The 17654-nt window shown below is 40.6% G+C and overlaps 1 protein-coding gene across 1 annotated transcript in view; it reads right to left on the bottom strand.

The window, feature by feature from the left end:
- Positions 1-17654, bottom strand: part of SLC49A4 (solute carrier family 49 member 4) — a 98711-nt gene that overhangs the window by 63713 nt on the left and 17344 nt on the right. The window contains exon 3 of the mRNA XM_052638365.1: positions 818-1083. Within this exon, the coding sequence (XP_052494325.1) occupies positions 818-1083 (266 nt within the window). The remainder of the gene's footprint in view (positions 1-817; positions 1084-17654) is intronic.

Genomic DNA, 17654 nt, shown 5'->3' with positions numbered 1-17654 from the left:
GGTGTTATACAGTTCTTAACTGTAAACAGATGGGAAGAGTAAAGTTAAGAAATAACCTTTCATGTAGCAATAATGCATTTTAAACTTACGAAAGCTGAAACTCCAGTACTTTGGCCTCCTCACGCGAAGAGTTGACTCATTGGAAAAGACTCTGATGCTGGGAGAGACTGGGGGCAGGAGGAGAAGGGGACGACAGAGGATGAGATGGCTGGATGGCATCACTGACTCAATGGACGTGAGTCTGAGTGAACTCCGGGAGTTGGTGATGGACAGGGAGGCCTGGTGTGCTGTGATTCATGGGGTTGCAAAGTCAGACACGACTGAGCGACTGAACTGACTGACTCACTGACTGACTGACACTTCCTAGAAAGTGTAAGTTTCAAATAGGCATCTCCATATTATATGAAAAGGAAGCACATATATGAATATGTATGGCTGCTAAGTCACTTCAGTCGCGTCCGACTCTGTGCGACCCCATAGACGGCAGCCCACCAGGCTCCCCCGTCCCTGGGATTCTTCAGGCAAGAACACTGGAGTGGGCTGCCATTTCCTTCTCCAATGCATGAAAGTGCAAAGTGAAAGTGAAGTCGCTCAGTCGTGTCCAACTCTTAGCGACCCCATGGACTGCAGCCTACCAGGCTCCTCCGTCCATGGGATTTTCCAGGCAAGAGTACTGGAGTGGGGTGCCATTGCCTTCTCAGAATATGTATGGATTAGTCCTCTATTTTTAAGAAGTGATCTGGTATACAAAAAGTAGAGTGAAAATGACAGGGATAAAAGACAAAATAGAACAAGAAGAAAATAAACTTTAAAATACCTGCATATAATACAGTCTCTATGAGATCTTTAATGTGGGCCCTGCTATTCTCAGAAGCAAGAAGAGGTGCTGTCCCATTGGGAGCTGGAACGACAAGCGGTCCAACTAAAAATGCACAAGCTCCCCCGAGGTAGCTGAGCATCGACGCGATAGCTGTGGCAGTGGCCCGCTCGTCTGCAGAGAACCACGTTGTGGACAGGAATGGAGCTGCGTTCATTACAGTTGGACCTGCCAATCCATTTAACAGCTGTCCTCCATGGATTAGTCTGGAATCAAACAAATTAAAAGGCTGTGAGGTAGCTAAAATAGGCATCTTATAGACAAAAGGAGTTAGCCAACAGTGTTTACTACAGCAATAAGAATACATATCTATAAAGAACAAGAGACACCTGGAAGGTAAAGTATGGTGACTCTCTGTGGGCAAGAATACTGGAGTGGGTTGCCATTTCCTCCTCCAGGGGATCTTTCTGACCCAGAAATCGAACCTGGATCTTTTATGTCTTCTGCACTGGCAAGCAGGTTCTTTACCACTAGCGCCACCTGGAAAGCCACAAATAACTGCATATAACCATAATACACCAATGGTCACCCCTTATTCATTTCACAAATATTTACTGAAGCCTGTGATTTGTGCCATGTACCAAAGTAAATACTTTCAATAACCTTGTTTTATTTATTATCACAACATTATGTGCAAGATATTATTATCTCCATTTATTGAAATGTGAAAGCTTTGGCTTGGAAACATAAAAAACTTGCCCAAGTGCTAACAGGCAAAGCTAAGATTCAGACCCAGGTCTGACTCCCAATTCCATATCCTCTGAGACTGCCACTTATAGACACCTAGTAAGTGCCTCCAGCCCTACAAACAACACAAATGAGCTCAACATTTCACACCTACTCTCTGCAGGATAACGGAAATACAAAAAAGGAAAAATAAACATTATAGAATCTTCTAATGGAAGAGGAACTGGTCAAGAAATCAGAGGATTTGGTCTGCACCTAACTACTTTAATGCTCCTGGGTAATATGTCTTTGTGGGATTCCATTCCTTCTCCCATAAAATGAAGAGGTTAGTTTAATTTCAGTCTGCATGTCATGAGTATTTGTTAGGTGAAGATACTATAATTACAGATCCCTAGGTCCTTTCCAGTCTCAGACTTTAATTGCAAGGCTTAGTGAAGAGTAGTTCCTTGCTTCCATTTCATTTGTTCTTGCGCTCACCCTTCCTCATTACCGTATTCTGTTCAGTGCTCTGTCCTGTTCCCTGATGAACACGGAACACGAAAACCCTTTTCCCATATTTTTTTTTCCACCCCCAACATAAACATTCACATTCAAAACTAGCCTTGAAGCAGAAAAGAAGTCAGAAGTTCAAAAAGCACAGACAAAACAAGAGAAGTGAGTCAACCTCTTCTGCTTTGGAGGCAAAGGAAAAGAAAGGAACAGTGTACATGACATATATAGGATACTACTTTTTCCTTCTGTTCCTTTTGCTTTTTAATCACCGTGTGGGTGTCAGATCTTCCTTTTAACAAGTACCACCTTGATAAAAGTTTTTTGAATGTAGGAGGGAAAATAAACAGGCATGTGGGTAGAGGTAAGGCTCTTAACGTAGATGCATAAGTGAGGGGGAAGTAGAATATGTGAATTACATCTGCTCAAATCTTTGTACATGTTGGAAAAGCTATTTGAAGGCAAAATAGCTTCCAGAATCATTAATATTACTAAATTTAGGGAACCAAAGACATTTAAAAATATGCTCATGTAAGGGGAACTATTTTCTAAATGACAAACACAATTAAACTGTTTATAAACCAAATACCTCCTCCAAATGCCAGAGGATCCTCAGCTGTCACACAGCAACTTCATCATAGAAATATTTTTGAAACACTGTCATTAAGTGGTTTTAATCACGACTCCCTTAATCATGACTCGTGACGGTACAACAATCAAACAATGCATGATGGCTCATAATGGTAGCTACTGTGATATTTAACACCTTTAATGAGGTGTTCCTGAAAGACTCAGCCCATCTAGAAGGATAAGGATTGGAATGAGCAAGTCTTATTATGCCTAAACATGTTAAGAGGGGAAGGAGAACATGGAAAGAACAATCTATCAAAAACAAAGAAAAACACTTGCCTGCTGACCCCGACTCAGGGGAACTAGATCCCACATGCCACAGCTAGGAGTTCACAGGCTGCAACTAGAGATCCCGTGTGCTAGAACTAAGACCCAGTGCAGCCAAATAAATAAAGACATATTTTTTTAAAACCACTTGATAAAACAGAATGAATCCTGAAAATTAAGGTGTAAAACTCAAATAACTGCCATGGCTCAACTTCTGCTACCTCTCAGTGGAATCATGAAAAGATTATTTTCCAAGCAGCAAATGTACATGTCATAGAACGTGAGAGCTTGAGATAATATGAGGACCATCCTAGTCCAGTTTACTCAATGCACAGATCTGGATATTTCTAACACAAGTATACCTGCTAAAGTCATGTGGTACTAAGGACAATTTGGATGGCTTCTAAGTCTAAAAGGTCACCAAACTTGGGATTGCTGGGGTCTTTGTGCATCTACAACATGGATTATCAAAGTGAAAAATCACAGTGAAAAACATGCTGATTTGGTGTTTAAAAATTATTCTAATTTAAATAATTGTGTGTGTGGGGGGTTTTTTTGCATTAAAAGTCATCATACATAAATGTACTCCTCATAAATGAGTTCAGTAGGAGAACTGGAACCTACAGGATTGGGGGTTATCCTCTGAATTCGTGGGAAATCTGGCAGGGAAATCCAGTCCCTGCTCTTTCCAGCATATTTAAATCTTCCAGAACTTAGTTTTCTTCCTTCCTGAATTTGTATCCTACAACCCCTCAGGACTTGTCACTTACTAACTGGTTATAAGCCCTGCCATCTGGTGACCACGGCACAACACCGATCTGTAATGTAAAGATTTTCACGTTTGCCTGACGTAGGTTTCTGTCACCTACCATTAACTTACCCTGTTTTAAGAAATTAGTTTGTAAAACTATATTTAGAAATAAAATTAAGTTACATATATATACATACACACACACATATATAAAGTCTAGTTTTTCCATTTAATAGTAATGCAAAATTAGATGTATGTTTTTTCCTGAAAAATTGTTGGCCCTAAGACACAATAAAATCATACAAAACATTACCATAAATTCTTTAAAAATGACAGTTAAGAAGAGGAAATAATTATGCTGCTGCTGCTGCTAAGTCACTTCAGTCATGTCTGACTCATGTGACCCCATAGACGGCAGCCCACCAGGCTCTGCTGTCCCTGGGATTCTCCAGGCAAGAAAACTGGAGTGGGTTGCCATTTCCTTCTCCAAAGCATGAAAGTGAAAAGTGAAACTGAAGTCGCTCAGTCATGTCCGACTCTAAGCAACCCCATGGACTGCAGCCCGCCAGGCTCCTCCGTCCATGGGATTTTCCAGGCAAGAGTACTGAAGTGGTGCCATTGCCTTCTCTGGAAATAATTATAAATTCGTCAATACAAGCAGTGTGTTGTTTAATTCATTCAACCAACATGTACTGAGTATTCACTGTGTACTGGGTAGGGACTGTGATAGCAATAGGTGCATGCAAATTTAAAATTAAAAAGCTAAAACTCTTTTTAAGTAGAGTACCTGAAGAGTCACTTACCAGCACTATATTAGGAATATAAAGAAAAATAAGGCAATAACTAGTCTAAGCTTGTGAGGCCTGTGACAAGAGTATCAATGTGGTCCGCCTTCCTTGTCCTCTGACCTCTGACTCTGGTCTACAACACAGGGGCTTCACAGTATTTGCACATGGACCTGAAGGCCCAATCCCATCCAAGCTCTATCCCCTTCCAAACAGCTGCCCCTTAGCTACCCTTTGGGCCCAGGGAGCACACCCAGGGATGCAGTTCATCCTTGGAAGAACAGGCCTGGCAAAGAGGCAGTGCAGGGGCTGCTGGGGTCTTGTGTAGCTAGAAAGTGGTAAGGGGCAGGGCAGACATGCCCCTTTGGCCCTACAGACTCCTCACCCCATAGGGAATGGCAGAGCTGAAGGAAAGCCAGAGTGGAACCCCCTCAGGCATGGAGTCTAGGACAAGGATTTGCTGGCACTGGCAACAACAGTGGGTACAGAAAAGGGATGGTTTGGAGGGCTGCTGAGGTGGTACAATGGTTACATGAATGACTAGATGTCGGGGGTGACATTCATAGTTCTGTAAAAATGTCCAGTAAGTGCTTGACTACAGGTCACAGGCTAAGGAAAGAGGTCTGAGATGAGACATATATGATGGGGTTGAAGAAGAAACTCTGGAGAACCATCACTTTACAGTCAGAGGAAGAAGAGTCTAGAAAGATGATTGAGAAGGAGCAATTACAGAGGTAGAAAAAAAATGAAAAGCAAGAAAGGCTGGCGTCATAGTAACTAAGAAGAAAAGGGTTTGAAAAAGTGGAAAGTGAGGTGTCAATAGTTTTAAATCAAACAGAAAGAAGGTTTAACTGAAACATAAGCTCCTTAGTAACAAGGAAGTCTTCCATAATCTGAGCAGAGGCAGTTTCAACAGACTGTTGAGGATGGAAGTCAGACATGTAAGAAACTGGAAATTTACATTTAGACCCTTCATTCCAGTTGTTAAAAACACAGGCATTAGGTACATAAGCTTAACAGTGTGAAAAGGAAAAACACGCAGCTTAAACGAACAGTCTGAACAGAAAAGTCTCTCTGCCTTCATGTGCTGAGAAAGAAATGCAACTTGTTGTGATTGTCCTAATGCTTTCGAAGCACTCCTGAAAGAAGATGGCTTTCAGAAACTTGTAACTATTGATCTGAGTTGGGTGTTTAAAAAAAAAAAAAAAAACACAGAAAAACAAAAGAGGTGTTATCCACAATCTTCCGTTAAGTAAAGTAGATCTCATAACTTAATTTTTCTGGATCATCACTATGTGCTTTAGTTTTGTTTTGCAGTTATCAGCTAAGTTCCTTGTGGGTCAGGACTGTGGTTTCCAAACTCCCCAGAGTGAGGAGAGTGGGCATGCTCTCTAGGATCTAAGAACAGAGAACTGGGATCACGCAGTTCAAAGCTCACAAGGTTCCACCACATACATCACACCAGTTCCACTTTTAGGTTTTAAAAAGCTTATAGTCAGCGAAACAAAAAAAAAATTTCCCCCAAATTTGGGAAACGAAATTTTTAGAAAAAGACACTGAGGGTGGTAAGAGCAAGGTCAAGGCTTCAGCACTGTCTCAAGCACTGTACACCACAGGAGGGCAGGCAGAAATTAGCAGTACGAGGACGTAGTTTTGTCTCCTGGGCAATAAGCTCTGGAGCATAACGGAGCTTCTGAAGGAAGCTAACTGGTTAATTCAAGCGGTCTAACCCTGGCTTCCTCACCTGAAACTTTGCGCCTGATGAAGATGCTGCTGCTACTGCTAAGTCGCTTCAGTCGTGTCCGACTCTGTGTGACCCCATAGACAGCAGCCTACCAGGCTCCCCAATCCCTAGGATTCTCCAGGCAAGAATACTGGAGTGGGTTGCCATTTCCTTCTCCAGTGCATGAAAGTGCAAAGTGAAAGTGAAGTCGCTCAGTTGTGTCCAACTCCTAGCGACCCCGTGGACTGCAGTCTACCAGGCTCCTCCGTCCATGGGATTTTCCAGGCAAGAGTACTGGAGTGGGGTGCCATTGCCTTCTCCCTCTGATGAAGATGGGTAGTCATATATTGGTTAGGAGGCTGCAGGTGTCCTGACCTCTGCAGCTCAAGACGTGACAGATGTGCAAGGCTTTCCTTCATCCCAGTCTTCTCTCACTGGCCCCTTAATTTTCTCCCTCTCTTTCTCTCCCCCTAGCCCACCGAATTTCCTTTTCTTCCCTTCTTTCTCGGGTCTTTTCTCTTTGTCATTTTTTTTCTCCTTACTGAAAATCCCATGGACGGAGAAGCCTGGTAGGCTGCAGTCCATGGGGTCGTGAAGAGTCGGACACGACTGAGCGACTTCCCTTTAACTTTTCACTTTCACGCATTGGAGAAGGAAATGGCAACCCACTCCAGTATTCTTGCCTGGAGAATCCCAGGGATGGCGGAGCCTTGCACAGAGTCAGACACGACTGAAGCGACTTAGCAGCAGCAGCAGCAGCCTACTTCTGAGGCCTAGTTTGTGCCTTCCCTACAAGCCAGGTGGAAAACGGGAATTTCCCTAGTGGACTGAGAAGATTAGACCAGAGCTTTGGGAGTTTCTCCAGCACTGGTAGAATCAGGTGGTAAAGGCTAGGAAATGGGAGCAGTCCCCCACCGTCAGCACTGCTCAGCCTGGGGACCCCTGCCATGGTGGGCTGTTTGCCTTGGTCCTGCGCACATCAATCACTGCTCCTGCTGTGGAGAGGCTGGGGCTCAGGGGCACGTGGTGTAGCATTTATGCACAGCTGCATTCCTTTTCATATGATTCAATATGCTATAGCTTTTCAAACAAATACCAACAGCTAAAGTTCAAACTGAAGACCTCTAAGTTCATGTTTTCTCACGAACTTGACATTTTAGCTTGTATGTAATGATATTTTGCATCCCAATCTTTTGCTGTCTGACATTCTGGAACAAATACCTAGGATTCTTAAATTATTTTCTACTTAGAATAATATGATGTTTCAGAATTAGAATTTTTACAGTTGGAAGAGACTTCAAACCTCAGCAAGATAATCTATTCTCTTCATTTTATTAAAAAAAAAAAACCTGAGTTCCAGAAAAGCTAATAATAGATTTTAAATCACACTTATTTTATAACTTATTTATAACATTCTTTCTCCAGAAAATATTAGTGGGGGGAGTTCCAAAGTCATACTAGCTAATGGTTAGGACAAGACCAGAAATCAAAATTAAACCTGATTTCATCAGTCCACGAATCTTTCTACTCTTCTAGAAGGCCTCATTCTGAAGGTTCTCTGTAACTAACAGTGATGATAAAAATCATTGATTATTGAAATAACCCAAGGTTCTCAGATCTAAAGGCATGCAGTAGCTAGCATATTTTTATTATGTGCAGAGAATCGTGACTAGCACTGGGGATAACATTAAAGAGCCAACATTTTAGAAACTGCAGCTATTTCCTAACTTTAAGTCCAGTACTCTTAACTTAAATTCAATGTATTTTTATGATTTAGAATCCATAAAAATACTCATCTCTAACACTTAACATGCCAGTGGTTCACAAGCTTTCTCTCAACTTCCAATTCTTAATCATCCTTCATGAGAATAAACTCTTGTGTTAAGGAATTTCCTGGATATTGACAATGGTCGAAAGTGCTAGTAATAGCTTTCCTTTATTGGTGTAAGGAGATAATAAAAAGGGTCAGAGATGTTATGAATTAATTACAGGAAAAAGAAAGTTAGGAAGGGAGAAACAAAGTGAAATGGTGAAAAAGAATGGGCTTTCTAAAGATTTTTACCATACCCTCAGTTTCTTTTATGAAAATCTATTTCCCTTTTGTACCCTTTAGTAATTTTGGCCAATTATGATTCAATTAAAAATATCTACTGCATATCTACTATGGTCAAGGCATCTTCAGATAGACATTAAAGGTAATATAAAAATAAATACTATAGTCTTGGTCCTAAAGAAGCTTATAATAATAACTTCTCACGAACAGTTATAGAAAGTTCATAAAAACACACAATAAAAAAAGAATATTGGTTAGATATCAAAAGACAGCTTCTAGCCTTAGCTAAATTTATTAACTCTATAATCTTTGGTGAACCACTTACTCTCTTTCTGTTTCAATTTCCCAAAAGGTACTTTATTTCACAGGATTATTGTTAAGGCCAAATGCGATAATCTCTCAGCAAGGCACAGGGGAAGAACGGACTCAGCCCTGGTCTGAGAGAGACCTACTACTTCCCCCTACTTGGTCTCATAACATTTTCCTTGTCTCATAACTTTTATTTTATTCTCTTACTTTAAAAGTATATATACTTGTAGTAGAAAATAAGTGTATAGAGAAGAACAAAAATCCATAAGTTCAATAATTCAGTAACTCACATAATCATTACTAATCTTTTGATTTTTCAGTCTTCCTTTTTCCTTTTTTAAATGCATCTCTCAATTAAGATGTAGGCACAGGTTCAGTTCAGTTCAGTTCAGTCGCTCAGTCATGTCCGACTCTTTGCGACCCCATGAATCGCAGCAAGCCAGGCCTCCCTGTCCATCACCAACTCCCGGAGTTCACTCAGACTCATGTCCATCGAGTCAGTGATGCCATCCAGCCATCTCATCCTCTGTCGTCCCCTTCTCCTCCTGCCCTCAATCCCTCCCAGCATCAGGGTCTTTTCCAATGAGTCAACTCTTCGCATCAGGTGGCCAAAGTACTGGAGTTTCAGCTTTAGCATCACTCCTTCCAAAGAACACCCAGGGCTGATCTCCTTCAGAATGGACGGGTTGGATCTCCTTGCAGTCCAAGGGACATGCAAGAGTCTTCTCCAACACCACAGTTCAAAAGCATCAATTCTTTGGTGCTCAGCCTTCTTCACAGTCCAACTCTCACATCCATACATGACCACAGGAAAAACCATAGCCTGGACTAGATGGACCTTTGTTGGCAAAGTAATATCTCTGCTTTTGAATATACTATCTAGGTTGGTCATAACTTTCCTTCCAAGGAGTAAGCGTCTTTTAATGTCATGGCTGCAGTCACCATTTTTTGGAGCCCCAAAAAATAAAGTCTGACACTGTTTCCACTGTTTCCCTATCTATTCCCCATGAAGTGATGGGACCAGATGCCATGATCTTCATTTTCTGAATGCTGAGCTTTAAGCCAACTTTTTCACTCTCCTCTTTCACTTTCATCAAGAGGCTTTTTAGTTCCTCTTCACTTTCTGCCATAAGCGTGGTGTCATCTGCATATCTGAGGTTATTGATATTTCTCCTGGCAATCTTGATTCCAGCTTGTGTTTCATCCAGCCCAGGGTTTCTCATGATGTACTCTGCATACAAGTTAAATAAGCAGGGTGACAATATACAGCCTTGACATACTCCTTTTCCTATTTGGAACCAGTCTGTTGTTCCATGTCCAGTTCTAACTGTTGCTTCCTGACCTGCATATTGGTTTCTCAAGATGCAGGTCAGGTGGTCTGGTATTCCCATCTCTTTCAGAATTTTCCCAGTTTATTGTGATATACACAGTCAAAGGCTTTGGCAATCACAGATATTATACTGAATAAACAGTTTTATGCATTGAATCATTTTAACTTTATAGTCTACATAAGCATTTTTTCATTTCATTCTTTACAATCATAATTGTTAATGGCTCCATTGATAGTGTATCATACAGATGTACGAAAACTCACTTGACATTTTCCTAATGTTTGCTACTTATTTGCTAATATTAATAATGCAGGTGTGATAATCTCTGTATGAGAATATTTGCCATTTCAAAATTGTTTCCTTTGGGTCAACAGGTTGGAGGGTATGAAGATTTTCTTGTTGTTGCTTAGTCGCTAAGTTGTGTCCAGCTCTTTTGCAACCCCATGGACTGTAGCTCACCAGGCTCCTCTGTCCATGGAATTCTCCAGGCAAGAATTCTGGAGTGGGTGGCCATTCCCTTCTCCAGGGGATCTTCCCGACCCAGGGACTGAAACTGTCTCCTACATTGGCAGAGGGATTCTTTACCACTGAGCCAACAGGGAAGCCCCTTATGAAATATACTCCAAAGTTATATTTCAGAAGAGTCTGAAGTAATTTACATTCCATCAACAGTGGTCGGCAGTGTCTGTCCCACCAGCACTGAGTACCCATATTTTAAAAATATGCACATAAAAATAAAAAAATTTTTTTTCAATTTTAATAGAAAAATAAACAATACACACACACACACATACACACAGATTTGGTGTGTTAGTATTCTATTGATGTTTTAACAAATTACCACAAACTTAGTGGCTTTAAGACAAGACTCATTTATTCTCTTACAGTTCTGTAAATCAGAAGTCCAACAGGGGTCTCACTGAGCTAAAGTCAAAGCGTGGCATGGCTGTGTTCCCTTCTGGAGGCTCTGAAGAAGAATATGCTTCCTCGCCTCTATCAGCGTCTAGCAGCTGCCTGCTTTCCTTGGTTCCTGGCCCCTTTCCTCTATCTTCAAAGCCAGCAACAGGGATTTGAGTTCTTTTCACCATTGCATCTCTCTGACTTCCTTTCTATCTCTTATTTAAGGGCTTTTATGCTTACACTGGACACACCTGGATAACCCAGGATACTCTTTCTATTTTAGGGTCAGATGATTAGCAAACTTAATCCCGTCTATAACTGGAGCTCTCCTTTGCCATGTAACAGAATACATTCACAGGTTCTGGGTATTAGAAGGTGGACATCTTTGGGGGATAGGGGCATTATTCTGCCTACCACACTTGGTAAGGCCAAAAGGCAACGCCTTGTTTTAATCTGTATTTCTTTTTTGACTACTGGTCTTTTTTTCCATTGGTATACTACAATTTTTCTTATTTTGAATGAGTGCTTAATATATTTATTTACCTGTTCTTGCCCTTATTTTGACAAATATTTTTCCTTTTGGTCAATTCTGTTTTAAGCTTAACAATCTGTACATTTAATTTTTTTATGGTGGATAAACATATACTTTATTTGAACAAACATAAAAGAGAGCTCCTAGCACATTTCAGCAATACAAAGTTGAGCAATCCAACAAAACAGTAATACAGTTGGTCCTATCTATTCATAAGTTTCGCATGCCAGATATGGAAGGCAGGCTGTTCTATACCATTTTATATAAGACTTGAGCATTTACACTTAATCATTTGTAAGTGGCCACATCTATCAATTTTTCTCTTTATAATTTTCCTCTGTTTTTCATACTTTGGAAAAAATTTTTCTATGTAGAGATCAGATAAATATTCCTATATGTTGTTTTTCAATTAAATATTTACCCATTTAGTTCATCTGAATTTATTTTGGTGCATGGTATGAAATGAGGATCTAATATGATCTTTTTCTCCTAAATAGACAGCCAGATTGCCTGTGGTTGAGACAATAAACTATTTCTAATTTCCTTTTAGGTACAGAACACCCCAAGTTTGTGCTAGGGTAAGTTACAGTCTGCATTTCCAAGCTCCCCTTGCGGTGAGGTGGGGCCTTATTACCAAGTTTGCGCCAATGTGATGAGAGTAGGAGGATTTCAAGGTCACTCCCAAGAGAACAAACTGCTCTCCCCGGTCCCTCTCCCTCTTCATATAGGATGAAATGTGCCTACAGTGCTGATGCATTGCTCTGGACTGTCCTGCTAAGGTCAACTCCCTCGGGGAGCAACAAGATAAAGGAACTTAGGTCCCTTGTAGGACAGAGCTGCCTAGGCCTAGGCCTCCCTGCCAACTCTGGACTATCATATTAGAAAGAAATACTATCTTGTTTGAGTTACTATATTTTGAGACACCTCATTATAACAGCTTAACTGTTCGTTGATTGAGAAATTAGCTGCAGAATAGGATTTTGCATTTGGAAAGGCATAACATTATTTGGCATTGGCTTAGTGGTTAGGCTGCAGCCCGAAAAGGCAGGTGATTTGTGAGATACAGCAAAACCACTGCTTGTGATTACCTAGAACTGGGTGGAATAAATCAGAAGACTATTCTGTTTCCCACCTTTTGCTGATTTTAGGATGGCATTACAAGAGAGGTGGAGGCAAACAAGTGTTGGCTGGTTTGCCAGCATAGACAGAAGGGACAAGAGCTCTGCTAACAGAGTTTCTCTTTGCCCACGGCCTGCTATCCAAATTTAGTGAGAATCTAGGAATTTAAAGCCTCAGGTTGCTTCTGTATCTTTAAATGGCAGGAAATAATGTCTTTCAGAGCCTGTCTAGCAGCAAAGATCAAATTAAAGGTGTTATTTTCCAACCCAGGCCTAACTTTTTTCAGATGGCATCCACATAGCCACTATGAAATTAAGAGGAAAGGGATAAGCTGAGCACAAAAGGAGTATAGAAAAGGAGATTTAGCAGGAGTAAGAACCATAGTCAGGAAGCAACAGTTAGAACTGGACATGGAACAACAGACTGGTTCCAAATAGGAAAAGGAGTCCGTCAGGGCTGTATATTGTCACCCTGCTTATTTAACTTATATGCAGAGTACATCATAAGAAACCCTGGGCTGGAAGAAGCAAAAGCTGGAATCAAGATTGCCGGGAGAAATATCAATAACCTCCGATATGCAGATGACACCACCCTTATGGCAGAAAGTGAAGAGGAACTAAAGAGCCTCTTGATGAAAGTGAAAGAGGAGAGTGAAAAAGTTGGCTTAAAGCTCAACATTCAGAAAATGAAGATCATGGCATCTGGTCCCATCACTTCATGGGAAATAGATGGGGAGACAGTGGAAACAGTGAGAGACTTTATTTTGTGGGGCTCCAAAATCACTGCAGATGGTGATTGCAGCCATGAAATTAAAAGACGCTTACTCCTTGGAAGAAAAGTTATGACCAACCTAGACAGCATATTCAAATGCAGAGACATTACTTTGCTAACTAAGCTCCGTCTAGTCAAGGCTATGGTTTTTCCAGTGGTCATGTATGGATGTGAGAGTTGGACTGTGAAGAAGGCTGAGCGCCAAAGAATTGATGCGTTTGAACTGTGGTGTTGGAGAAGAGTCTTGAGAGTCCCTTGGACTGCAAGGAGATCCAATCAGTCCATTCTGAAGGAGATCAGCCCTGGGATTTCTTTGGAAGGAATGATGCTGAAGCTGAAACTCCAGTACTTTGGCCACCTCCTGCGAGGAATTGACTCATTGGAAAAGACTCTGATGCTGGGAGGGATTGGGGGCAGGAGGACAAGGGGACGACCGAGGATGAGATGGCTGGATGGCATTACTGACTTGATGGATGTGAGTCTGAGTGAACTCCGGGAGATGGTGATGGACAGGGAGGCCTGGCGTGCTGCAATTCATGGGGTCACAAAGAGTCGGACAGGACTGAGCGACTGAACTGAACTGAATTTACAAACCAACTTTGTTCGTGGGACATGGGACAAATCCTCCCACTTCTACAAAAAGAAACCAAATATGACATTCCATGGGGAAAATGAGGCTTCCATAATGTTCAACAAGATGTACTTGCTTCTAGGTAAGATTTCCTACCCAGAAGAGCACTGCTTAATTGACTGCTTTGTACCACTATCTCTGTTTACACTGTGATCAGTTCAGTTCAGTCACTTAGTCATTTCTGACTCTTTGTGACCCTATGGACTGCAGCACTCCAGACCTCCTTGTTCATCACCAACTCCTAGAGTTTACTCAAACTCATGTCTATTCAGTCCGTAATGCCATCGAACCATCTCATCTTCTATCGTCCCCTTCTCCTACTACCTTCAATGTTTCCCAGCATCAGCGTCTTTTCAAATGAGTCAGTTCTTCACATCAGGTGGCCAAAGTATTGACGTTTCAGCTTCAACATCAGTCCTTCCAATGAATATTCAGGACTGATATCCTTTAGGATTGACTGGTTGGATCTCCTTGCAGTCCAAGGGACTCTCAAGTCTTCTCCAACACCACAGTTCAAAAGCATCAATTCTTCGGTGCTCAGCTTTCTTTATAGTCCAACATCCATACGTGACTACTGGGAAAACCATAGCCTTAACTAGATGGACCTCTGTTGGCAAAGTAATGTCTCTGCTTTTGAATATGCTGTCTAGGTTGGTCATAACTTTTCTTCCAAGGAGTAAGCGTCTTTTAATTTCATGGCTGCAATCACCATCTGCAGTGATTTTGGAGCCCTCCAAAATAGAGTCTGCCACTGTTTCCACTGTTTCTCCATCTATTCGCCATGAAGTGATGGGACTGGATGCCATGATTTTTGTCTTCTGAATGTTAAGCTTTAAGCCAACTTTTTCACTCTCCTCTTTCACTTTCATCAAGAGGCTCTTTAGTTCTTCTTCACTTTCTGCCATAAGGGTGGTGTCATCTGCATATCGGAGGTTATTGATATTTCTCCCGGCAATCTTGATTCCAGCTTGTGTTTCATCCAGCCCAGCATTTCTCATGATGTATTCTGCATATAAGTTAAATAAGCAGGGTGACAATATACAGCCTTGATGAACTCCTTTTCCTATTTGGAACCAGTCTGTTGTTCCATGTCCAGTTCTAACTGTTGCTTCCTGACCTGCATACAGATTTGTCAAGAGGCAGGTCAGGTGGTCTGGTATTCCCATCTCTTTAAGAATTTTCCATAGTTTATTGTGATCCATACAGTCAAAGGCTCTGGCATAGTCAATAAAGCAGAAATAGATTTTTTTTCTGAAACTTTCTCGCTTTTTCGATGATCCAACGAATGTTGGCAATTTGATCTCTGGTTCCTCTGCCTCTTCTAAAACCAGCTTAACTGGAAGTTCATGGTTCACGTATTGTTGAAGCCTGGCTTGGAGAATTTTGAGCATTACTTTACTAGTGTGTGCTGCTGCTGCTGCTGCTAAGTCGCCTCAGTCATGTCCGACTCTGTGCGACCCCACAGACAGCAGCCCACCAGGCTTCCCTGTCCCTGGGATTCTCCAGGCAAGAACACTGGAGTGGGTTGCCATTTCCTTCTCCAATGCATGAAAGTGCAAAGTGAAAGTGAAGTCGCTCAGTCGTGTCTGACTCTTAGCGACCCCATGGACTGCAGCCTACCAGGCTGCTCCGTCCATGGGATTTTCTAGGCAAGTGTACTGGAGTGGGTTGCCATTTCCTTCTTCAACTAGCGTGTGAGATGAGTGTAATTGTGCAGTAGTTTGAGCATTCTTTGGCCTTGCCTTTCTTAGGGATTGGAATGAAAACTGACCTTTTCCAGTCCTGTGATAGCGATATCTTTTTTTTTGTTTTTTAGCATCCTTGCATTTTAACTGGGGGCATGGCTGCTGAGCTATATGTCCAGCTCCTCTTGCAGATAGGTGTGGCCATATGACTAAGTCTGTACCAGTGGGGTGTGATTAGAATTGATACATACAGCTTCCTGCTCAATACCTAAAGATGTAGTCACTTGCCTTGGACGTCCTGTTTCTCCTTCCTGTGGACTGGAATGAAAGCATGGTATGAATCAGCTTTGACACCTGGACAGGAATATTACCACAGGGGATGTTAGAACAATAGAAAAGGAACTTGAGTCCCTGGAACAGAGCTGCCTACCTGGTCTGGTGCAGCCCATTATCTTTCAGCCTGTTTCTTGGGAAAAAAATAAATTTATTTATTGAACTTGTGTATTTTTTATCTTTTTACACAGCTTAGCCTATCCTTTACAAATAAATAGACTGTCATTAACAGTTGACTCCCAAGTTTTGATTTAAATAATGAAATCTAGGAATCAACATTTGTTAAGTCTATTATGTCCATTTTCTTTCATAAGTGCTTATACTTTTAATATTATTTTATGATAGATATATTTACAACACATATTTTTGCTAGTTTGTATTTTAATTTTATGACTTATCTTAGAAGTATGAGGGTTCAGGGTTTATGTAGTCAGATCTACACATCTTTCCCTTGTGATTTCTTTCATCGTTTTCACACTCAGAAAAGCAGTCTCTTATCTTTCTTTCTCTTATTCTCATTGTTGAAGATTTGATGTGATCATTTTAGATTCTCTTAATTAGTGTTTTCACTCCAAAACGTGAGATTAGCACATGGTAAAGATATTGCCAAGCAGAGTTAAGAGTACAAAATAAAAAGTAAATCTCCTTTTCATCCCAGACTTCTAGGTTCCCAGGCTTCCTCCTCAGAAACAACCAACAGTAATGGTTTCTTTCAGCAACAGTCCTTGCCAAATACATCCCTCCCACTATTTTTTCTAAGTAGGAATATATTAAACATAACATTATAACTTTGTCTTTTCTCAAACTCAACAATATATCTTGGAGATATTTCCAAACCAGCACTTAACAGAACTTTTACTCCCTTTTCACAGCTACATACTATTTCACTGTATACTTCATCATCACTAACCTTCTGCTGAAGACATTTGGGTTGTAATCAGCCTTTTGCTATTACAAGCAAAACCACACAAACATGACTGTCCTTCCAAACTGATATAGCTTTATATGTGGGCTAATTTTCTAGAAGGACAACTATTGGGTTAAAGGACATGTACATTTTTAATTTAATAAATACTGTAAAAATGCCCTCTAAATAGAATTCTCCAAATTACTTATAACACCTATTTTTTCCCCTATACCTCAGGCAACACAGTACATTATCATACTTTTTCATCTTTGCCAATAATCAGACATACAATTGCTTTTGCAATTTTCTTTAACTATGATGAAGTTGTTGAGTATCTTTTCTTAAGATTTGTGTCTCAATTTCTGTAATTACTTACTCACATATAACACTCATTTTCCTACTGACTTGCTATTTTTCTTATTGATTTGACAGAGTTCTTTTCAATTAAGGAAATCATCCATTTGTCTTATTGTTGCAAACATTTCACAGTTTTTAACTTTTCTTTGGACTTTGTTTTATACTATATATATATGTATTTTTATAGTATATTTAATCATGCAGATACTCTTAACTTTTACATAGTCAAAAGTATCATACTTTTCTGTGGCTTCTGAGATTTGTGTCTTAGTTGGAAGGCCTTTGCCATTCTCAGATGATTAAAAATTAGTCTCATCTTCTGATATTTCTATGGTCCATATTTTCTGCTTACATTGTTAATCCAACTGGAATTTACTTAAGTGGCAGGACAGATATAGGGCTCCTTCTCATTCTTTTTTCAGGTAGCTAAGCAGTTATCATAAAACCATTTACTAGACAACTCATTTTTTCTACTATGATCATTTTAAATTTAAGATTGTCAGCTACAAAGCATTTC

This window comes from Budorcas taxicolor, chromosome 1, assembly GCF_023091745.1.
Source record: "Budorcas taxicolor isolate Tak-1 chromosome 1, Takin1.1, whole genome shotgun sequence".
NCBI classification, from domain to species: domain Eukaryota; kingdom Metazoa; phylum Chordata; class Mammalia; order Artiodactyla; family Bovidae; genus Budorcas; species Budorcas taxicolor.
Note: the sequence above shows the minus strand (reverse complement) of the source record. Positions and strands in the feature narration are given on the sequence as shown.